General features: G+C 47.7%; 4 protein-coding genes and 1 non-coding gene across 6 annotated transcripts; 2 read left to right on the top strand and 3 right to left on the bottom strand.

Moving 5' to 3' along the window:
- Positions 1–5,879: 5,879 nt before the first annotated feature.
- On the top strand, positions 5,880–7,275 carry LOC117849923 (uncharacterized protein At2g34160). Its single transcript, XM_072292614.1, has 4 exons — positions 5,880–6,295; positions 6,419–6,467; positions 6,897–6,959; positions 7,113–7,275. The coding sequence occupies exons 1-4, from the start codon at positions 6,164–6,166 to the stop codon at positions 7,205–7,207; spliced, it is 339 nt and encodes a 112-aa protein (XP_072148715.1). The 5' UTR covers positions 5,880–6,163; the 3' UTR covers positions 7,208–7,275.
- A 4,477-nt stretch (positions 7,276–11,752) lies between these two features.
- On the bottom strand, positions 11,753–15,304 carry LOC117849922 (adenine nucleotide transporter BT1, chloroplastic/mitochondrial). Of its 2 annotated transcripts, none has more exons than XM_034731663.2 (4): positions 15,145–15,304; positions 14,173–15,061; positions 12,667–12,828; positions 11,753–12,554 (listed from the first exon to the last, which is right to left on the bottom strand). In XM_034731663.2, exons 2-4 carry the CDS (start codon positions 14,758–14,760, stop codon positions 12,084–12,086), a joined length of 1,221 nt encoding a protein of 406 aa, XP_034587554.1. In that variant the 5' UTR covers positions 14,761–15,061; positions 15,145–15,304; the 3' UTR covers positions 11,753–12,083. The 2 variants fall into 2 exon arrangements, with proteins under 2 accessions (XP_034587554.1, XP_034587555.1); XM_034731664.2 differs by having other exon boundaries at positions 15,150–15,299.
- Positions 15,305–16,803: 1,499 nt separating this feature from the next.
- On the bottom strand, positions 16,804–17,626 carry LOC117849998 (embryo-specific protein ATS3A). Its single transcript, XM_034731759.2, has one exon. It carries the CDS (start codon positions 17,543–17,545, stop codon positions 16,973–16,975), a length of 573 nt encoding a protein of 190 aa, XP_034587650.1. The 5' UTR covers positions 17,546–17,626; the 3' UTR covers positions 16,804–16,972.
- Positions 17,627–17,906: 280 nt separating this feature from the next.
- On the bottom strand, positions 17,907–17,978 carry TRNAP-AGG (transfer RNA proline (anticodon AGG)). Its single transcript has one exon. It is a non-coding gene; the product is annotated as a tRNA-Pro (tRNA).
- Positions 17,979–18,980: 1,002 nt separating this feature from the next.
- Positions 18,981–21,781, top strand: LOC117846916 (phospholipase D alpha 1). Its single transcript, XM_034728040.2, has 2 exons — positions 18,981–19,088; positions 19,214–21,781. The coding sequence occupies exons 1-2, from the start codon at positions 18,981–18,983 to the stop codon at positions 21,572–21,574; spliced, it is 2,469 nt and encodes an 822-aa protein (XP_034583931.1). The 3' UTR covers positions 21,575–21,781.
- Positions 21,782–22,282: the final 501 nt, after the last annotated feature.

Below are 22,282 nucleotides of genomic sequence, written 5' to 3'. Positions count from 1 at the left end.
TTGGAGTGTCAAGAAAAGGTCAAGTCTTGCTTTCTAGTCCTTCCCCAATCACCATGAACATAGTAGAAATATATTAATCAATAATATAATATAATATAATATTTCGGTCAGCTAGTTGCATCGCCGTTTATTTTGACATACAACCGCGCGCGGCGTCACGCCCACTTTGCTGAGTGCCGGAAAACAGGTGGTCATTTTACGAACACCACGTTAATTAGACAAACTAAAGAAGAAAAAAAAGATCGGCAGTAACCTTTTTGTCCTCGCCATCTTTACTCAATGCCATGACGTTTCTGGGATGTGGAGAACATGGCTTTGCACAAAATTGAGACAAGGAGAGTCGCAGACCTAACAAAACATCCGAGCCATCATTCAGCTGTGTCTCATCAGAGTCTCAGCTCTGCTTCAGAATCACTGCAACCTGTCGAGAAACTGAAAGATACCAAACACAAAAACAGATATGTCTCTGTTGAGTCGGAGAGCACCTTGTTGCTACCTGTAAATGTGATCCTTGATCTGTCCAGGTAGCTCCTCACTACGAGCCAGGACTAATCAAATCGATAAGCATACTCATGCTCTTGCTTCTTCTAGTTCGATCAGGAGCCATAAAGTTACTCATTTTTTTTTACAATTATGGCACTTGTAAGTAACGTGGCCTGGTGAGTTATGAGTGTGTCATCAGAAGCCACTTTATTGTCCCAAGCCAAATTAGCACCATTACAAGAGACAAAGCTTTAGATCGTGATATGTTAATTTGTACAGTATGTATGTGGTGAGCCCTTTGCCTAGCACATCCATAGTGGATGCCATGCATATATGGCCGCCATTATAACATGAGATAACTAGCACAAGGAATGGCAAGATGACAACCTGCTCAAATTTAACCTTACCAACACTAAATGGTTTTTTACGATACTTAATTTGTTCTAAGCCCTGACGCCACAAAGTGCAGTTGCATGCATGAATTACAAACAGCAACAGTAAACCTAGCTGCAAGTAGCAGCAGAGAGGCATGGAGCTCGCTGCAGGCTGCTGGAACTTCAATAATGCATAGCCATGACGAGCAAGGTATTCAGGACAGTAGGATTCGCTATGTTTGGCCACGACTTGTGTGAACTGAATCTGGAGGATTTGAGACACATTGGGGCATGTTGATTGATTGGGACGACAAGACAAGAAATGAATCAGACTCCTGTGCCTGGCATGCACACAGAGATGCGAAAATCAGTCGCCGGAACTACCGGATCTGCCGACGATTTCAGCGGTCAAAGGTCTGCTTGATTTCCATCATCATATGTCTGTCCATGATCAACCACATGATGCATGGTTTCTGGCACAAGTGAAATCGATTACTGTCCATTGCTATCATGAGTCCATGGAAAGCTATACGAGAAAATTCAGAGGAGAGGACAACTACTGTAAGAGTTCTGCACATTGCAAAAGAGTTCGATCAAGCAGCCAGCCTTCAGGCATGCGTAGCCACCAGTCCATGCTAACCATTGGATTCCTTGGACGGAGTCATGCGATAAGCAGGGAACAGCTCAGAATCGCTGCCAGCCGCCGCTCATCTCTCCTACACTTCGCTGTGGCAGCGTCCACACGCGCATCGCATGTCTCTTAGCAGTTTGCGTTGCATTGAGCTGTGTGAAGGCTGAGGACCGAGCCATGTCCTTCTTCATTCAGCCATCACTCACGGACTCAGGCGACATGCAGATGGCTGTGCAAGCGTGCAAGCCAGCCAAAGTACGTTCATTTTAGTGGGTGTTTGGATACGAGGTGCTAAACTTTAACAGTGTCACATCGGATGTTCGAATGCTAATTAGAAGAACTAAACATGAGCTAATTATAAAACTAATTGTAAAACCCTATGCTAATTCGCGAGACGAATCTATTAAGCCTAATTAATCCATCATTAGCAAATGATTACTGTAGCACCACATTGTCAAATCATGGACTAATTAGGCTTAATAGATTCGTCTCGTGAATTACACTCTATCTGTGCAATTAGTTTTGTAATTAGCCTATATTTAATACTCCTAATTAGCATCCAAACATCCGATGTGACAGATGTTAAATTTTAACACCCTATTACCAAACAGCCCCTACTGATCCCTAGCGTTTTAATCTGCAGTGGAGATGGCAGCTAAAGTTTGCTCGATCTGTTTGGTTCAGATATTATCATTGAAAGGATGCATGTTGATTGGAAACAAGCCAACAAGTCGGTGGGTCTCAGACAAAGGGAATCTATCAGTACATATGTATATATGTGTTTGTCCAAGGTGATTTTTTTTGCAAATACGTCCATGGTAATTTTTAATAGTATAAGTGAACTTGTTTGTCCATTGCTAGTTTGCTACAAGCCGAACAGATTATAAGCAGGTCAGAAATAGTTCACATTGTCGTGTGTTGCTAGTAGTTCTAATTAGGCCGGCAACGAGTTGGACCTAGCTAGTTTTATATTTTCCTCTACCAGAATAGGCTTTCCAAAAAAAAATATATATTTGCAATGTCAAGCTTGGGAGCAGGGCAAAAATGGGAATTTGCTGCCTTGGGGTAACTTTGTTCCTGTCGTTTTCCAACCACTAGTTGCATCCCTGTTTCAAAATGGAACTGTGGTATTGCATTATCGCTTTTTAAAGTGCTCCGAAAATATTAACAGTCATGCTATGAACCACGATGAATAAACTAGTAAATCCGTGGCCCTTCTCCACCTCCACCATCTTTACCGACCCCAGTACCTGCCGTGACGCTTCTGGGACGTGGAGAACATACCTTGCATTAAAAATGAGACAGTGGGACCTAACAGCATCGATCCTAGTCATTCAGCTGTCTCCAAGGAGACCCATCATCAACTTTGCTTCACTTCACATCAAACAACTGTATATCCACTTCAACTTTTGTCTCCACAGGCCAGCTGCCAAACAAAAGGATATCTGTTGGAGAACACCCAGCTCGCAGCATGAATCTGTATGTGTGTGAAAGTGATGCATCATCTTGCCAGGTAGCTCCCCACTACATGCAGAGGATCAAATCAGATCAGCAATAGCATAGACCATAAATCAAATCAGCATGCGTACTCATGTTCTTTTGTCTCATCATATGCAGGAACTAAAAGGTTCTGGCACTTGCGTGTAGTGGTCACTCGTGTATCATACTATCATCTGAAGGCTGAAGCCAATTCTTTACATACACCACAATTGGAAACCCCTTTTTTGTATATTTTACAAGCCAAATTAACAAACATTGGAGGAGATAAAGGTCAGGCGGTGATATGTTAATATATGGTAAACATCATTGCTCGTGTGCATCTTCAGTAGTTAATCTGATCTGATGCCAATATAATGAGACCTCTGCACATGAAATGCGCAGTTTGTCATATGGCCATTATTAGAACAGCAACTACTCCATCCGTCCCGAATTATAAGTCATAGGGTATATTTAAGTGCATAACTACATATGTGATTTGGCAACAATTACTGCGTAACAAATATCTTCACTCTAAGCCACTTTCACAGGTCCAATGAAAAAATAGGGACTCACATTTTTGGGCTAGTTTGATGAAGGTGAAAAGGAAATTCCTACGTTATGGGACGTTTATAATCAAAGATGGAACACAAGTTAGGTTTTGGGAAGATAAGTGGCTGGGAAACTCAACCCTGCGAGAACAATATCCATATTTGTACAACATAGCCCGCTAGCTACAAATAGGACATTGTGGTAGAAGTCTTCAATACCTCACCACTGAACATAATCTGGAGGAGGGATCTCATTAGTCACAAGTTAACAGCCTGGAACAATTTAGTTTCACGTATTGCTAACATTGTGCTAAGCCAGGAACCAGACAAGTTTCCATGGAATTTACATCCAAGCGGTCAGTTCTCGGTGAAATCTCATTACTTGGCAATGATTCATAGTGATGTCCCGAACTTCAATAAAGACCTGTGGAAATTAAAAGCCCCTTTAAAAATTAAGATCTTTATGTGGTATCCGTGAAGATGAGTAGTGTTAACAAAAGATAACTTAGCAAAGCGTAATTGGCATGGAAGCAAAAATTGTTGCTTTTGTCACAAGGATGAAACGATTAAACATCATTTCTTTGAATGTCATTTTGCTCGTGTTGTGTGGTCTGTTATATATGCGGTGTCAGGTTTATCTCAGCCTTGTAGTGTTTCTAACATGTTTGGAAGTTGGCTACGGGGTATTAGAAAAGATCTAAAGCTACTTGTTCTATTAGGGGCGACTGCTACATGTTGGTCGTTATGGCTACGCAGAAATGATACAATCTTTGGAAAAAAATATAACTCTTCTCCCCTATAAGTTATTTTCTTGATTATACATTGGCTCCGCACGTGGGTTATATTGCAGAAGCCAGCTTCACAGGACTTGGTTATTGCGGCATCATTACGATTGGCACAGGTGGCCAAGGAGTTTTTTACCCGGGCACATAGGTGGCGGTCTAGTTTGAGGATTGACTGTCAATAAAGTGTTTGGATTATGTTCTATATTTTCTTTTTTAGGCTGTGTGCATCCCGCTATGCAGAGGTCGGGAGTGTTTTAAGGCATTGTATCAATTCGATGTAATATTTTTAAAATTAATAAAACTTCCATTATAAAAAAAAGTGCATAACAAAGTCTATGAATCTAAAAAATCCAAAACGACCAATAATTTCGGACGGAGGGAGTAGAACATAATCAACACTATAGAATACTAATAATCAACATTACAGAAAAAAATATATCTGCGGTTCTTTTGTTTCAATGCAGTTCCAAGTTGCAGGCTCCAACGCAAATGGCAGAGTTTTTCATTGTTTATTTTCTTTTTAGAACCCTTTATTTATAGGGCCAATCAAAATGTCACTTGTGAAAGTGGAATTGTGCGCCGTCACTTGTATAGTTGATCAGATAACCAAATTAAGGTGACAAGGAGAGGGTAAGAATATATGGTGACGAAGATACCTATAAATAACTAGGCGTTAAGTTTGACACGTGGGAGGAGTTGCTGGCCACGCTTTGGTTTTTATAACCAATTAAACAGGGATTTAATTAATGAAAGAAAAATGCAAATTGATGGTCACTTTGGACTAATTGACTAATTTACACACATTTCTGTTTGCCTGGATTTCTTTGAAACATGTAAAGGTTTTTGGCTTCAGCTCGGATCAGAGCGTCAAGAACACCTAGCCTTCTGTCTTCAAAATTTTTTATGAACAGCATACAATTATTCATCCGGAAAAGGTTATATAGGAAAAACTTCATCAACATTTGTTCCTTAAATAAAAGAGCGACATTGGTATGGTGGTGGAGTCGTGGTGTGCAAAGTAATATGAACAGTGACCATACAAAGTAATATGACCATCAAACCCCTACTTCAATGGATCGATGCTCCTCCTACTACTCCTAATCCTTCTCACTTATCGTTTTGCACCCACCAAAGTTTAAATGTTGATGCCCACCTATTTAGATATTTGTAAGTTTAGCATATGTTTGGTTAAGTGGATGGTGAGATGGGAGGGAGCATCCGATTAAAAAGTGTTTGGTTGGGAGCTAAGGAGGAATAGGTGACATGCGCGCCACAATGTCTCATTTCAAGATAATTCACTTGATCTCTACGCAAGAGTTAACGACGCATTTCGTTTTACAATGTGCCCATAGTAGTAGTTGTTGCTTTTGGTACTATCCACATCTTTCACGAACTACATCATAAGAGCTAATGATGTATTGACATCCTTTTTCGTTCACTTTTATGTTAGCGCCGTAAGAACTAGCCAGTATTACTCCGATAGTGGCACTTGCTAACCTTGTGGGCATTTTTAGGAAGAAGTACAAGAATTACTTGGTACCGTTTCGGCCCCTGGGCCATGGGATGCGAGTTTGGTGGTGCTTTCAGAGCATGGGCCAATTCGTGTAAGGCCCGGGAGCTCTGCCGCCTGCCTGCTGGTCTAGGCCCACCAAAGCGTAATCGGACGCGAGCCGGAAACGGGGAACGGGACGGAACGGACTCGGTATCGATCTCCTCGTCTGACCCGCTCCCGATCCGACTCGCCTTCTCCCTCCCCTGATCCACCCCCACCTCCACCTCGGCACGAAGAACCCAAATCCCAATCCCGCGAGACGAGCAGACCCTCTGATTGTTCGGTCCATCGATCTGTTTCAAGTTTTCAACATGTCCGGCGACAAGGCGGCGGTGGCGGTGCAGGCCGGCGGCGACGCGCAGCAGCAGAAGCCCGGCGCCGGGAACCGGATTCAGGTGTCCAGCTCCAAGAAGCCGCTGTTCTTCTACGTCAACCTCGCCAAGGTATGACCGATCCAATCCGTAGGCTCTGGGTTCTCGCCCCCTGCCCTCTTTCTCAGCAATGGCGTTGGTTTCTCGATCGAGTGGTCCGGCTGATGCTGATTCGTTGGCTTCCGTTTTGTGCAGAAGTACATGCAGCAGCACGGCGACGTCGAGCTCTCCGCGCTCGGCCTGGGTGCGTATCCCTTCTTATCCTCATCCTAATTTCGCCTGCGGATCAAATCTTGCTCAATTGCCTCTGCGCGTAATGCATGTTGGTATCTCTGAAATTGAACGTTCCCAAAGTTTATTCATCATCTATTGTTGTCATAAGCTGTAGCTAGGTTGCACCGTGTAAATTCTACACCGCTGCATGTTTCCAATCGAATCGAATTATGAAATTGCATCGGGCTGACCAAAGCGACTATGATGTTACCGCTTGTAGGCATGTTGATGAACAGCATTCAATGTCCATAAACATTGAAAAAAAAGTGTGCACTCGGTTCCCCCTCGTTATATTTTTCTAATTAGTGCGAGCGTGGAGCTCAAATTATTTCAGTGGTTTTCTAGAATTACGTTTCCAAATATAGACAACACCTAACAAAGCTGTTTCATTTGTTTGCAGCCATATCAACAGTTGTCACCATTGCTGAGATTCTGAAGAACAATGGTCTTGCTGTCGAAAAGAGTAAGAAATTTTCTTTTTTTATTCATCATCAAATATGCATGCAGTTTCATTATTACATTGAGATAATGTCAACATCGTAAAGTCTGTCAATGTTGTTCTTGAGCCCTCATCAAAGCCTATGCTCTGAACTGTCTTATTTATTACCCCTTGCAGAGATTAGGGCACTCACAGTTCAGACTCTATCCATAGAGTCTATACGTCGAAGACTCTATCACAAGAAACTATGCTCCATAATGCAAAGTTTGTAACAATAGTTTCTATGGATAAAAATTTTTATTATGCAACACAAAGAAAGCTGATCAGTTGCGGCATCTTACCATGTGATCCACCCTGCACCTCAACAGCTTGCAACAACCATATACGACATGATTAATCGGCAACTGAACAGAGGCATCCAGAAATACGGTGTTGTGATCAAACGGCAATTGAACTGACGCATACAGGGTATATATCACCAGAAGCACAACACATACTTTAACACATACAAGATATATCAGCAAACGCATATAGGATATATATCACCAGAAGCACAACCCATACTGGCAAACACAATGCCTACAGTATACACTGAATGGCAAACAAACTCCACAGAACTTCGATGAAAGTTTAGATAGTAGCAATGAGTCATCCATTACAATATATAGCAATGGAAACTAAGATATGAATTGCAAACTGAATAGATAATACTAATATTTAGATAATATTAAGCCATCCATCATCATCCTGCATACAGAACTCCATGTCCATCATCCTCCAGCCACTCCAAGCAGAACTGTTAAAAAATAAGAATGGGTTAGTAAATTAACAAAATTGTACATGTGGTTGATTTAACAAAATCTCAATGGTTCAGTAAAAAAACAAATATCAATGATTTTTGAACATGAAGGCTAATGTGTGTATATATATATATTTAAATGCATAACTCTACCTAATTAGTTCGATTCCCAAACTTTTGCCAAATGTGATCAATCAAATCAGATTGTAGTTGCCTGTGAGCTTCACGATCACGAATCTCGGCACTTCTCTGTATTACCTCCTCCATCACCGGATCATATCCATGAGCGATTGTAGACGCCTGAACAGTAGACGTGGTTCCTTCCTCGTTCAGGTCAAACGAATCATCCTCTATATCCTTCTCATCCTCGATTATCATGTTGTGAAGTATTATACAAGCTAACATGATATTCTCAAGATCCCCTTGATCATATAGACGTGCCGGCCGACGCAAAATGCAAAAACGAGATTGTAAAATGCCAAATGCACATTCAACATCCTTTCTTTCCCCCTCTTGATGTTCTGAATACAGCTTGTGCTCAGCTGATTGTGGTGCGCGTATGGATTTGACAAAAACAGCCCAGTACACCACTCAGTTCTTTCCCCCTCTTGAAGATAGTCATCCATGGAGTACAGATCAGCAGGGTCCATGTTGCCATCTCCATCCATGGTAGCAAAGGATACCAGAGAATAGTGGAAAGCAGATTAGAAAGGGAAGCACTAGCAGAAAGGGGAGCAGTAGCAGAAAGGGGACTCAGAATAGTGCCGTGGCTGTGTGCTATATATAGTCACAATTGCCGTGGCTGTATCTATTCACACTTGCATGCACAAAACAAGTGGAAGGAGTTCACACTTGCCGTGGCTGTTTCAGTTTCACAAAAATTAGTGGTCTCATTTCACAAGTGGAAGGAGTTCACACTTGCATGCAAAAAACTAATCACAGGAATTAATATAGCACTGACCAAAGGATTTCAGTTACCTTACATAAATCACTTCCATGGTCACATTTGTTTTCACATTGTAGCTATTGCATGATCAATTCTAGAAAAGGTACAAGTCCATCAGTTACCAGTTCATTGCAATTGAATAAGCAATTAAAGAAGGGTTGACAGTGGCATACATTAGGAAATAAAGCAAGTCTCATGCTCTCTAGTGCCAAATTTCTCTCAGCCAAAGCATCTGCATTAAGCTGATCATGAGGTGTAAGCAGTAGCTGTGTGTAAGTTTCCAGCATTTTGCACTTAGTTTGTTCATGAGCTGCTTCATGACTAATCTTAGCTGCTTCAATCTTCTTATCAGCCAAACTTTGCTGAATTTCTATCATCTTCTCTCTCTCTGCCCTGTTTTTGTTGCTTGCTTCAATGAACTTGTCAAATTTATTGTTCAAATTAGACAAGGCGTCATTTCCCTTTTTGTTGCCTTTCAATTCTTTTTTGGCTTTCTTCTGTCCCATTGGTCGCTTTTCTCCATCTAAGTCCAAATTCACCACTGCAGATAGGTTACTGTTAGCCTTTGTACTCTTTTCCTTTTCCTTCTTTAACCTAGCAATATATGCTGACCATTTCTGCTGACCACGTACTACCTTCCACATATGCAGCAGATGGAATGCCTTACCACTATTCTGGCCAGCCCACATCTCTAATGCTTTGTCAGTCAACTGGTCATCACTCATCCCACTTTGCCATACTCTATCGGCATTTACCCAAACACCATGAAAATCAGTTAATGGTTTCCTAGAGCGATCCCAACGTATTTTCAGTTGGTTTCTGTTCCTCTTACGGCTAGTTTCTGTGTTCTTGTTGTATTCTGTAGTCACATCTTCCCAATACCGCTCTACCTTCTTGCCATTTCCATCGACTGGGTCCTTTGAATTACGCAACCAGGCACTGGCCAATCGTTTATCTTCTTCATCGGTCCAGTTCAAACGCTTGTCGGTTCTAGCATCGTCATCAACATTAATTGATTCATCTTCTTCTGCACCTACATCTTTCACTGCATCATGAGATAGACCATCTTCTTCTTCTGCTGGAGAATGAGTTCTTGTAGCACCCAGGTCAATTGGAGACACTGAAGACCGATTCATTGCAGCACCAACAAAGTGGAAATTCTCTGGAAGATTGGTTCCATTAGGATGGTTAAGAAATGGGTTGGAATGCAGAAGATTTGAGAACCCTCCTTGTGGGTATAACCTGCAACCATATTGTTTGTTGTGTGGTAAGGTTGTCTGTTATTATCGTAACTTCAGAGAAAACTGAAAGCAACAATATATAGTGGCTCAATCGTAACCAAAAAGGAAGAGGTGATATTAGCAGTCACCTAATCTCTTCAAAATGAGAGGAACAGTATTGGCAAAAGGCATTCAAACTATTATCCATGAAATATATATATATATATATACTAAATTACTAAAATCCACAGAATGCATGCCATAAAACACTTCAAGAGCAACACACCGACATGGCAAATTGAGAACAACATATAGGAAAAATAATTGCTATGAAATTGGCATGCCTAGCAACACCACGGCATGTCATTTATGCATATATACATTTTTCACATCTGTAACTAAAATCTAAAATCTATAACTACAATCTATAATCTATAACTACAAAGAAGCTGTGACCAAAATCTATAACACCACGGCATGCCATCCACGCAATTCATCTAGTTAACACAGAAAGCTGTGACTATATATAAAATCTGTAACTACAATGTGCATAGACAATCTGTGATCCATAGAAACGTATTTCTGTTGACATACCCTTCACTAGGAGAAGATGTTGGCCACCATCCACCAAAGGGGGAAGCACTGATTGGAGAACTGGTGACGGGAGCAGCAACACCTGCTGTTGCAGCGCTGCCAGCGGGAAGGCTCCGAGTTGCAGAAGCACCTGCGGCCGGAACACAGGTCCCAGGAGCACGGATGGCCGGAGGTCGGGTTCCACGGCCACCACTGCCCCGCCGGGAACTAGGCTTCGTCAATCGATTCATCCCTAATTCGAGATTTGTGTATGGATTTGGGTTAAAGCTTGTTGGGGAGGAGATCAGTTGGGGAGAAGATTTGGGGATGGATTGGGCGTACCTTGATTTGGAACTGGGTTCCTTTCGTACAGCGGCGACGAGCTGGAGAGCGCGGGGGACGAGCTGGAGAGCGCGCGCACGGGAGACCTTGCACGCAGGAATCGGCGGGCTCCGGCTCGCGCGCGGGAGATGGCGCGCGGGAGAAGCGGGAGGAATTTCGGCGGCGGCGGCATGGCGTACTGGATCCGTAGACTCGACCTTCCCCTCCCCCAATGCGGAGACTGGTGGAGTCTTCCAGCCTCGAACGAATCGAAGACTCGGCGTCTAAATAAGACGTCGTTTCTCCGTTTTTGCTCCTCTCTCCTCGTTAAATTACTTGCCACATCATCCAAATGCTTACATGGCAGTGCAATTAATAGGGATAGACTCCACGATGAAGTCTGCATTGTGAGTGCTCTTAGAACATCCACTGTTGAAATCAGTGACGAAATGAGAGGCCACTCGATCCAGAAAGCTAAGGTTAGAACTCCACAATTTTCTGATGATATGCACCAATCTGTTGTTTCTGCTAATTTTGTTCATTTTCATACGGTCTTCATCGTGTTTAAAAATATTGACCCCGAGCTGTGTCTGCAGATTGAGATAGTGTTGGGAAAGACCGAGAACTTTGATGAGCTGATGGCCGCCAGCGCTGGAGAGGCAACCGCAGGAGATGGCGAAGAGCAATCCTAGAAAGTTCTAGAGTCTCTAGTTTTTCCTTCTTTCGCCTTTTCTGCCCTTTGCTAGTTCTTGTTAAATTGAGGGATGCTGATGCTTGGCGATGAAATGTGTTTCGGTGTGTCTACTTGTGAGGCTTTTTTTGATACACCATTTGATTTATTGCATTTTGTTAGATGAGTAGTGTCTAACGTGAAATGAAATTTGCTAATTTCGTGGCGTTACTGATCGCTACACTGTTATGAGATCATCATATAAATCAGATTTGTCTGATACCATGCTGAGTTAAACTGCACGATTAAAACACCAAGAACATTACAGCCAAGTGCTCTATCCACCTGTGAATTGTTATTGCCAATGGCATTTCAATTTGTTTTAGAAAGACATGCTTTCTACTCATTAAGTGTACGAAAATCCGGGAACACAGGTAAACTCATCTGATCAAATTAGATACAGAAACGGGTCGAGAGTTTCCGCTTCTTGCAGCAGCAACCTCAGCTGTGAGTTTCTTCCAGTTCCAGCACCAGTTGATTCAAAGAAATATCCTAAAAACGGCCGGTGTCAGATTGTCGCAAAACTGAGCTCCGATGAGGTCATGCATCTGAACGCACTTTACTCATCCTCTTCTTCGATCAGTATCTTCTTGCAAGCCTCGTAGCACATAAACGAAATGCCAGCAGCAGGCACCAACTTCATGCAACTCGGCCCCAACCCTCTGTAAAGGCCGCCAACCCCTTCATCCTCGAGAATGCTCAGCAGAGCATGAAGCATATTCTTATAAACCTTCCTGCCACCAACGGCTCCAACTTGCATGTGCTTGCGTGCAACCTCGAGAGGGAATGTAGCAGAGCTTGAGATAGCTCCTGCTGCGGAGCCGATAAGCAGGGTTGGGACGTTGCCGATCTCGTTCGTCTTGAACACCTTCTTGTACACCTTCTTCAGGGTATCATAGGCGAAGTAGTTGGTAGCAGCATATGGCACAACACCAATTAGGCTTGGAGTCAAGCCTCTGTACAGCTCGGTAGGCCCTTCTTCACGGACAATTTTGACAAACGCATCAAGGAAGTTGTCATACACACCTCTCTGCAGAATTGGAGAACAGACGCATTACAGCCGCTCGTGTTTTGTGCTTTATTAAGTTTACTCACTCTAGCAGTTTTAGGGAACCAGATATTTCTTGTGAGGTACCACTAACCTGTATAGTTAATCTTGTCTTAATCAACTCCAGAGGGTATGTACACAGTGTTGAGCTGACACCAGCAAATGCCCCAGCCACCAGTGAAGGAGGAATTGGTATCTTCCGTTCCTCCCCAGGTTTTGGGGTCAAGAATTTATTAGCTGTATCAAAGGCAAAAAGCTGCAAAGAAAGAACCAAATGAACAATCAGATACGTTGATGCCTGTACGAAGAAATATGTATGTCCATCCCCTAAGCATCATTACCAGAATCACATAGAATCTGATGATATTGTAACGTACTAACATATGAAGCCATTAGGACTGTCCAAGATGTCCAGGCATTACATGGAACTAGAAAAACGCAGCATAAGCCCATCCATGATACTGAGATAACACAGACCTTATATATTGCTTCACAAATGGCCGGTAAGCCATCCAGTCATGCAAAATATGATGCTAAACATCTAATACTCACTGCAGGATGTAAAAAAGGTGCATATGATTGCCAGCCAAGATTGAAGATCCAAACCTTGGTTTTGTGATCCAATAAACAGTTCTTAGTTTTTTAATGCTCAAAACACTAATATGATTACACGATGGTTACAGAAGTCATAAAACAACTATATGAAAATTTGCAATTAAGGTTTATTTAGGGTTATATGGATCTTGTCTGATAGCTTCTAATCTACAACAAATACTTCATTGAAAGGCAAGCCAACCTGATGCAGAGAAAACAGTAATTAGTTAAGTGTTTAAGTCTTTGAACTTGTGGGGAGTTCAAGAAGACACCGATGCAACCGATAGGGCCAATTGTTATTAACGATGCAAAGTGCATCTTAGCGTAAAATTTGGTAAGGTCAATATAACAGCAACACTGTATTAAGAAGAACCAGATGGAAACTGTTCACAATCTTTCATACAAAATTTGGTGTCATAAATACGAAGTAAATAAAATGCTTACAAGTTACACTAGTAAATAACCTATATGCCTAGCAAAGGAAAAGAGACAGGGAAAAGGATGTTTGGGTTAACACCGGTTATGAGTCCTTGAGCATAAGAGTTCCCTTAAGCTAAGCCAATAACAAAAAAGGTAGATTGTTCCGATACATCTAGGCTAGGCCAGGTAGAAAATCCTAGCACTAATTTCTCCTGTGGATGGGGCTTAAGCTTAAAACAATAACAAATGTAAGCTAGCTCATTATTTTCTGAATGACAAACTTAAGCGCATTCCCCACCAAGGCCCCAAGAATAGAAGAACTCAAAATATCTCATAGCACCGCCGAGGCAGAAATATTGCAACAAACTAACACTAACTGTAACCAGGACATATCCTCAGCTTAGTTGCAGGCAGGTAGTTATATGTTCTGCAAAATAAATATGCAGCCAAGGCCAAAGGGTTGATTTCAGTATTATGCCGAGGAATAATTGTACCTACTGGCTCTTGCGCATAAATTACAAAGAAAACACAGTGAAGAATACATGAATATAATGAATTCAGCAATCATGTAGTATCAGTCATTTACCTCGATTGCTTTACTCGGGGCCACCCGGATAACATTCACAAAGTTACCACGGAACAACCCAGTCCATCCTTCATGTTTCATGATAGACTGGAACACCTCCGTCGTCGAATTCCCATTGCTCCCAACCATCAAATGCGTCCTAATCGTCTCCAAAGGCGCGACCGCAGTCCTCGACACCGCCCCCGCGATCGCCCCACTAATCAGCCTCTTGAGGTGGTGATTCCCAACCTTAATCTTGAGCTTCACGACTTTCTTCTTCCCCTTATCCCTCAACCCCACACCTTCCCCCGGCAGAGGCGTCTCAACAACCTCCGGCGAGACGTACTTCATGTACGGGTCCCTTGGAGTCTCCGGCGACGGTGCGGTAGAGGAAGCCCCGGGGAATCCAACCCCCACCTGCTGGCCCACGCTGGCGAAGAGGCCGGCCGGCGGGTGGAAGGACTGGTGGAGGGTCCATGAGAGGTTGAACCCGCCATCGCCATCCACACCGGCAGCGGCAGGTGCTGCAGGCGGGAGGGCTAGGAAGCAGCAGCCCCAATCCTTGGTATCCGCGCATTGCAACCGCGCGCCGCCACTCCTCCTGCTCATCGGCCCGGCCTGATTTCCTGAATCAACTGAACGGTGATGTTGCGGCTTTCCCTCACCTCCACCTCCAGGCAGGCTGAGAAACAACTAGTGCGGCGAAAAGGAGCTGACGGCAGTGGATTCAAAAGCTGTGGCGTGGAAAAGAAGCGGAATCAAGGCATCTTGGGGCTGAAAAAGGCGCTATTTTTCAGCGGCTGCCGTCCAAATCCACTCTCACTAGCGCGGAAAAGGACTGATTTCTAGGTTGAAACCCCCAGGCCCAACGAACGGGAAGGAATGGCGACACAGTTGGTAAGGAATCAATCTGCAACCAGGGGAAAGGGAAAGGAAAAGATGAGATCCTTTTATTCGCCGGCGTGATTGGAAATTTCAGCCGGCGATTGTTACCTTACAGATTGGAAATGGGCCGCTCCTTGCGTTTCTTGGCCGCCGCCGCCGCCGGAGGGGAGAGGAAGGTGGAGGGGAGTAGCAGGCGTATAGCAGGACTGCAGGAGTCAAAACCGGCAGCACCAACGCGACGCATTCCCTTTTATTGCCTCCTTTGTGGGGTTGGTACGCTTCCTCCACGCACGTGATTTAACACTTGAGCTGTGCTGTCACTGCTCCGTACTGCATCAATCCAACATCATATTGCTAGATGCGGACAGCATTCAGCACGGGATTTGCTGAATCTTTTCTTGGATCTTGGTCAATGATGATAGTTGAGGGGGGCCTGAGAGGTATCGTTTTGAGGTAGGCAGCATGGTAGGTGAGGGCTGAGACCATCCATACTAAGAAAAGTTTCTCTTTTGCAGTCTCTGAAAATAGAAATCGTAAGGTATAAGGGGTACCAACATCATCATATTGCTAGGATCCAAAATCTCCCCATGCCCATATGAAACTGAACTTGTTCGGTGAGACATGAATTCATTCGACGATGGTTCGTTCATTCCATCTATCCCTACCCTGTGTTTCCATTTCTCCATGGTTTCTAAACGATCTCCATTCATACCTACCACCGGCGCCGGTGGCTCAGATCATCATGAAAAATAGATTCACGGTTGCCGCGGCGAAAGCCACCGCCGGTTGAGCTTCCGTCGCCAGGAACTGGAGCAGTGGATGGAGCCACCGCTGGAAAAAAGCGAAGCGAAAGACCGCGCGATCAGGGCAGAAGCGCAAGAAAAAAAATATATAGAAGTGGGTAATACTGTTCTTGTGCCCGCGCGCCTCGTGGCGGCCTGGCCGTGCGCGCTGGGGTGTGGCGTGGCCTCCCCATCGCTCTCTGCTGGGTCAATTCGTTTCTCACCATTACCATGTCGCCGCCTGTCCCATTCCGTTCCAAGTTTCCAACGGAAACGGCTGGAGAGACCTCACGCGTCATCACGTGGTTCGAACACGAGGAATCGGATTTGTCTAGGAGCGAACAACGCCTAAACAACGCTCTGCGGCCACGGAATTTTGAGAGGCAGTGGCAGCAGTGGCCATGTGAGCCAGGACACTTGTGCCACGCTGGTAGCCGTCGCTCCCAGTAGCTGTTCTTGGCTGTTTTCATTCCTTTCCTCGGGACTATAACTTCCTACGATCGTGTTCTTGTATTTTCTTGGTGCTCGTTGTTCAATATGCACGGGCCTAAATTTAATTGGACTTTGCATACCTGGACCTGGCCTCAAATGTGTCCCCAACATCGCCGGCACGGTGATACGATGATATCCAAGGCTACGAACAGATTCGGAGACTGTGCAGAGTTGCTGATTCCAGAACGAATTGGAAGCTGACTCTGCTTACGTGCGGCGATGCGTGTGTCCATTGGCGAAGTCGTGTGATGTCAAGGCCACAGAACTTGAGAACGCAGGGAGCTGACTCTGCTCGGGCTACTGCGGTCGCTGGCGCTTATAAACAGCCCTGACCCTGAGCCCTCTCTGGTTCCCCTCGGAACAACGAAATTCAGGCCAATTCTCTCCCATCTGAGCGAACGGGAAGGGCCTGAATTGGAAACGAAATGCGGTCGTACGCGAACGGGGAGCGAGATTATTCTCTCTCTCTTTTTTTGGAAACGAAAGAGCGAGATTATTCATCAAATAGTTGGCGCTTATTGATCCACACAAACAAACAAAGGCCCAGCTATACAATGCACCAATAATCCAAATCCCAACACATCCATGGACTAACTACACACCGAGGCTCGAGAATGGTCGTGCAGCTCCGCTTAAAATTCCCCGGCGGTTCGGTTTCATCATCATTCCTGAGGCGGAGCCGAGGAGTTGCTGGCGCGCGGCGCACCGGTGGTGGTCGCCGGGTGGTCGTCGTCGGCGGAGGCCTTGGACTTGGGGCACCGGTCGTGGCCGTACCAGACGCCCTCGGGCAGCGGGTCGCCGAAGTAGAAGGTGGCCGTGGCCGGCGCGTCGCCGCTGCGTGGCCCGGGCTGGACGACCTGCACCCACTCGGGCGCCCAGCCGTCGCGGCCGGAGCGGCGGAGGTAGAGGTAGCAGACGCCGTAGCCGCAGGGCCCCGCCACGCGGAACGTGTCGGTGCCGCACCGCTCCAGCGCCCGGCTCCCACCTGGGCCGGTGCCGGCGGCGGTGGGGAGCCGCGGCGCGTGGACCTCGTTGCGGTACGCGTCCCCGAACGCGACGCTCACGGCGTCGGACGTCCGCGCCGGCGACGCGCACGAAGTCTTCACCCGGAGCGTGTACGTGCACGCCCGGCGCCCGGCCGCCGAAGAGCAGGGAGCGAGCGCCAGCAGGAGGAGGGCGAGCAGCAGCGGCGGCAGGGCGCGCGGGGGTGAGGTGGCGGCACCGGGAGCAGCCATCGCTGGCGCGCGAGGTCGGTTTCCAGGGGAGCGCGAAGAAGATTGAGACGAGACCGCGGATGGCGATGCGGAGCCGCCGGGGGGTTGTGAAGTAGGAGTGGCAAGCAGGCGCGGGTGACGTAGCCACGTAGGCGAAGGCGACGTCGCGACGAGGATGGCCCGGGGCGTGTCAGGCACCAGAAACGCCTAGGCCACACGGCGGCAGGCGAGTGGGAGGGAGGGCCGAGGTCGCGTCACAGGCTCGAGGCCCACGTTTCCTGCGGAGCCCATGAAGTGGGCTCGACGACGGCTCGAGGCCGCATCCGCCAGGCCCAGGCGGCAGCAGAAGACTACTGACAAAAAAAAATATGAAAAAAATTTAGGGGCATTCCGAGAATTGAACTCGGGACCTCTCGCACCCTAAGCGAGAATCATACCACTAGACCAAATGCCCTTTGTTGCACTGCGTACATATCTTTATAATAGTATATATTTGGGATCTAGGACCACCATTCGGACTTCATACACTGCCGACACCCGGGACGTAGCCAGGATTTCGTTTTTTCACTGTCAAGGGGGCCAACAGTGCTAATTTTTCTAAAAATTTCATCGAATTCAAAATTTGTAGTGAAAAATTGCAGTTCATAGGGGGGCTGGCCCCTGACAGAACAACCCCCCTCTCCGCCACTGAATATGCGTCATGGGATGGAGTATTACATCGATACATTCTAACTATCCACAATTCTCCATTCCGATGTAAGACCAAAAAACTGGAGTAACCATGTGTAAAATGATAATGTGTATATCAGACAGGTATACATACATTTTCAGTCAAAAGTTAAGCACCACCATTTGTTCGATGGAGTAACTTTGAACTGCACACTTTGCATTCCAACCAGTGTTCACCTAAACTATGAATGCTAAACAATCGATCACCCGTCCTTTAGCCAAAAAGTGGGCTACAATTGATTCATAACGGATGGGACGGGCATGCATACGTGTATACTTGTGCTGGTCTGTTTCAGGCTTTCAGCTATTCGATGAGCTTGTCAATGGCGGTGCGACATGTCCAGCATTACCATATTTGCAAGGCTCAGCGGCTTACATGCAGCGATGTCCGGCCACTCCGTTCGCGCTGCTCCCCACGGCACCCGGTCTTCCTCCTCGGTTTACTATTCCTGACCTCCTTCCACGCATGGCTCCCCGCCCTTTCCTTCGCACCACCGCCATTGTCCACACAGCCGCTGCTCGCCTCTCGCCTTTAACCCACCGGCGAGGTCGCTAGCCTCCATTTGCTTCCTGCTCTTTCACTCGTGTCCGGTGCGTCGGCTTCTTCTTCCTCTTCTTTGCATCTCTGTCTCCTTGTCGTCTCTGTTGCGATCAAGTTTCGGCCCACGTCGTTCACGAATGCCTGGCTGTGCTGCGTGCAGGAGGTGATCGGAGCTCGACCGGAGCCATGGCGAAGATCCTGCTCCATGGCTCGCTTCATGTCACCATCTTCGAGGCGGAGGAGATCTCCAACTCCAGCCGGCCCAGCAGCCAGGCGCCCGGCTTCCTCCGCAAGGTCCGGGATGATCACCTTCTCTCCTCAGATCAAGCTACTCTTCTTCTTCTTCCGTGCTACCTAAATCTGAAACGTTGATCGAGCTCACCCATGAATTGAAACTGAAACCTGCTGATCGAGCTCAGCTGGTGGAGGGGATCGAGGACACGGTGGGCGTGGGCAAGGGCGCCAACAAGATCTACGCGACCATCGGGCTGGGCAAGGCCCGCGTGGGGCGCACCCGCACGCTCACCGACGAGACGGCCAGCCCGCGCTGGTACGAGTCCTTCCACGTCTACTGCGCGCACCTCGCCTCCGACGTCGTCTTCACCATCCGGGCCAAGAACACCATCGGCGCCTCCACCCTCGGCGTCGGCTACCTCCCCGTCCGCGACATCTTCGACGGCCACGAGGTCGACCGCTGGCTGCCGCTCTGCGACGGCGGCGGCGACAACGACAAGGACCGCACGCCGCTCGAGAGCGGCGCCAGGGTCCACGTCAAGATCCAGTACTTCGACATCTCCAAGGACCGCAGCTGGGGCCGCGGCGTCCGCAGCGGCAAGTACCCCGGCGTGCCCTACACCTTCTTCTCCCAGCGGCAGGGGTGCAGGGTGACGCTGTACCAGGACGCGCACGTCCCCGACGGCTTCGTGCCCCGGATCCCGCTCGACGGCGGCGGGTGCTACGAGCCCCACCGGTGCTGGGAGGACATCTTCGACGCCATCAGCGGCGCCAAGCACCTCATCTACATCACGGGGTGGTCGGTGTACACGGAGATCACGCTGGTGAGGGACGGCGGCCGGCCCAAGCCCGGCGGCGGCGTCACGCTCGGTGAGCTGCTCAAGAAGAAGGCCGGCGAGGGCGTCCGGGTGCTGATGCTGGTCTGGGACGACCGCACCTCGGTGGGCGTTCTCAAGAAGGACGGCCTCATGGCGACGCACGACGAGGAGACGATGAACTACTTCCAGGGCACGGACGTGCACTGCGTGCTGTGCCCCCGGAACCCCGACGACTCCGGGAGCATCGTGCAGGACCTGCAGATCTCCACCATGTTCACGCACCACCAGAAGATCGTCGTCGTCGACCACGACATGCCGGCGCCGGCGGCGAGGGGGCAGAAGCGGCGCATCGTCAGCTTCGTGGGCGGGCTGGACCTCTGCGACGGGCGCTACGACACGCCGTGCCACCCGCTGTTCGGGACGCTGGGCGCGGCGCACCACGATGACTTCCACCAGCCCAACTTCGCGACCGCCGCCATCGCCAAGGGCGGGCCGAGGGAGCCCTGGCACGACATCCACTGCCGCCTCGAGGGCCCCGTGGCCTGGGACGTGCTCTACAACTTCGAGCAGCGGTGGCGCAAGCAGGGCGGCAAGGACCTCCTCCTCCAGCTCCGGGACCTCGCCGACGAGATCATCCCGCCGTCCCCCGTTACGTTCCCGGACGACCCGTCGGCGTGGAGCGTCCAGCTGTTCCGGTCCATCGACGGCGGCGCCGCGTTCGGGTTCCCGGACACCCCTGACGACGCCACCAGGGCCGGGCTCGTCAGCGGCAAGGACCAGATCATTGACCGGAGCATCCAGGACGCGTACATCCACGCCATCCGCCGCGCCAGGAGCTTCATCTACATCGAGAACCAGTACTTTTTGGGGAGCTCCTACTGCTGGAAGGCCGACGGCATCAAGCCCGAGGACATCGGCGCGCTGCACCTCATCCCCAAGGAGCTGTCCATGAAGGTGGTGAGCAAGATCGAGGCCGGCGAGCGGTTCACCGTGTACGTCGTCGTGCCCATGTGGCCGGAGGGCATCCCGGAGAGCGGCTCCGTGCAGGCCATCCTAGACTGGCAGAGGAGGACCATGGAGATGATGTACACCGACATCGCCCAGGCCATTCAGGCCAAGGGCATCGACGCCAACCCCAAGGACTACCTGACCTTCTTCTGCCTCGGAAACCGGGAGGCCAAGAAGCCCGGCGAATACGCGCCCACGGAGGAGGCCGAGCCCGACACCAACTACATCAGGGCCCAGCAGAACAGGAGGTTCATGATCTACGTCCACACCAAGATGATGATCGTGGACGACGAGTACATCATCGTGGGGTCGGCCAACATCAACCAGAGGTCCATGGATGGGGCGCGGGACTCGGAGATCGCCATGGGCGCGTACCAGCCGCGCCACCTGGCTGCAGCGGGGCGGCCGGCGAGGGGGCAGGTGCACGGGTTCCGGATGTCGCTGTGGTACGAGCACCTCGGCGCCGTGGACGAAGCCTTCACCCGCCCGGAGAGCCTCGAGTGCGTGCGCAAGGTAAACGCCATGGCGGACATGTACTGGGACCTGTACGCCGGCGACGGGCCCGAGCGCGACCTGCCGGGGCACCTGCTCACCTACCCCGTCGGGGTCGCCGCCGACGGCGCCGTCACGCAGCTGCCGGGGATGGAGTTCTTCCCGGACACCCAGGCGCGGGTGCTCGGCGCCAAGTCCGACTACCTCCCGCCCATCCTCACCACATAGGCTGTTTTTCTGCTCTGAACTACTGCACTGCTCATCTTCTTCTTTGTTTGGCTTTGCTTTGGAGATTTTGCTGATTGTTATTTTTGGAATAAGGACACGGTACTAGTTTCTTGATTTGTTTTAGAAAATAAATAATGGACTGATGGTGATTTTAGGTGTGTTATTAGTATTATACGACTATATGAAAATTGATTTGTAAACATCATTGTCTGATCGATAATGTTCTTGTACTCCTCTTTTTTTTTTTCTGCAGTATCGCTTACATTTCAATTGTCAAAAGAAACTGGACAGATATACTAACTGTTTGTGCTTGTAACACCACTCAGTTTTTGTTGGATTTTATTTACATTTTTATTGTTTTGTACAAGTACATATGTGGTGCTTAAGTAAATTGGATTACATGGACCTAATTATTGAAGTAACTTCTTATCTGGAACATGAAGAGGTAAGAATACTGCAGCTTTTTATTTTTCATGGTGAATATCTTCTCAACTTCTCATCCACGAAGGCGGCATCTTTTATTGATGCAGTGTGCATGACGGAGAACTGATGGTGATTTTAAGCTTTTGATTCATTCATAGTTTGTTTTCTTTGTACTGATTACTAGTTTTCTGTGCCATTGCTTGCTGAATAATAAGTGGAAAAAAAAACATGTCCATTTGCAGTGCTTAACAAGATCATGGAGATCTCTTGCTACTGAATGCATAT

Source organism: Setaria viridis, chromosome 3, assembly GCF_005286985.2.
Source record: "Setaria viridis chromosome 3, Setaria_viridis_v4.0, whole genome shotgun sequence".
Classification (NCBI taxonomy): Eukaryota; Viridiplantae; Streptophyta; class Magnoliopsida; order Poales; family Poaceae; genus Setaria; species Setaria viridis.
Note: the sequence above shows the minus strand (reverse complement) of the source record. Positions and strands in the feature narration are given on the sequence as shown.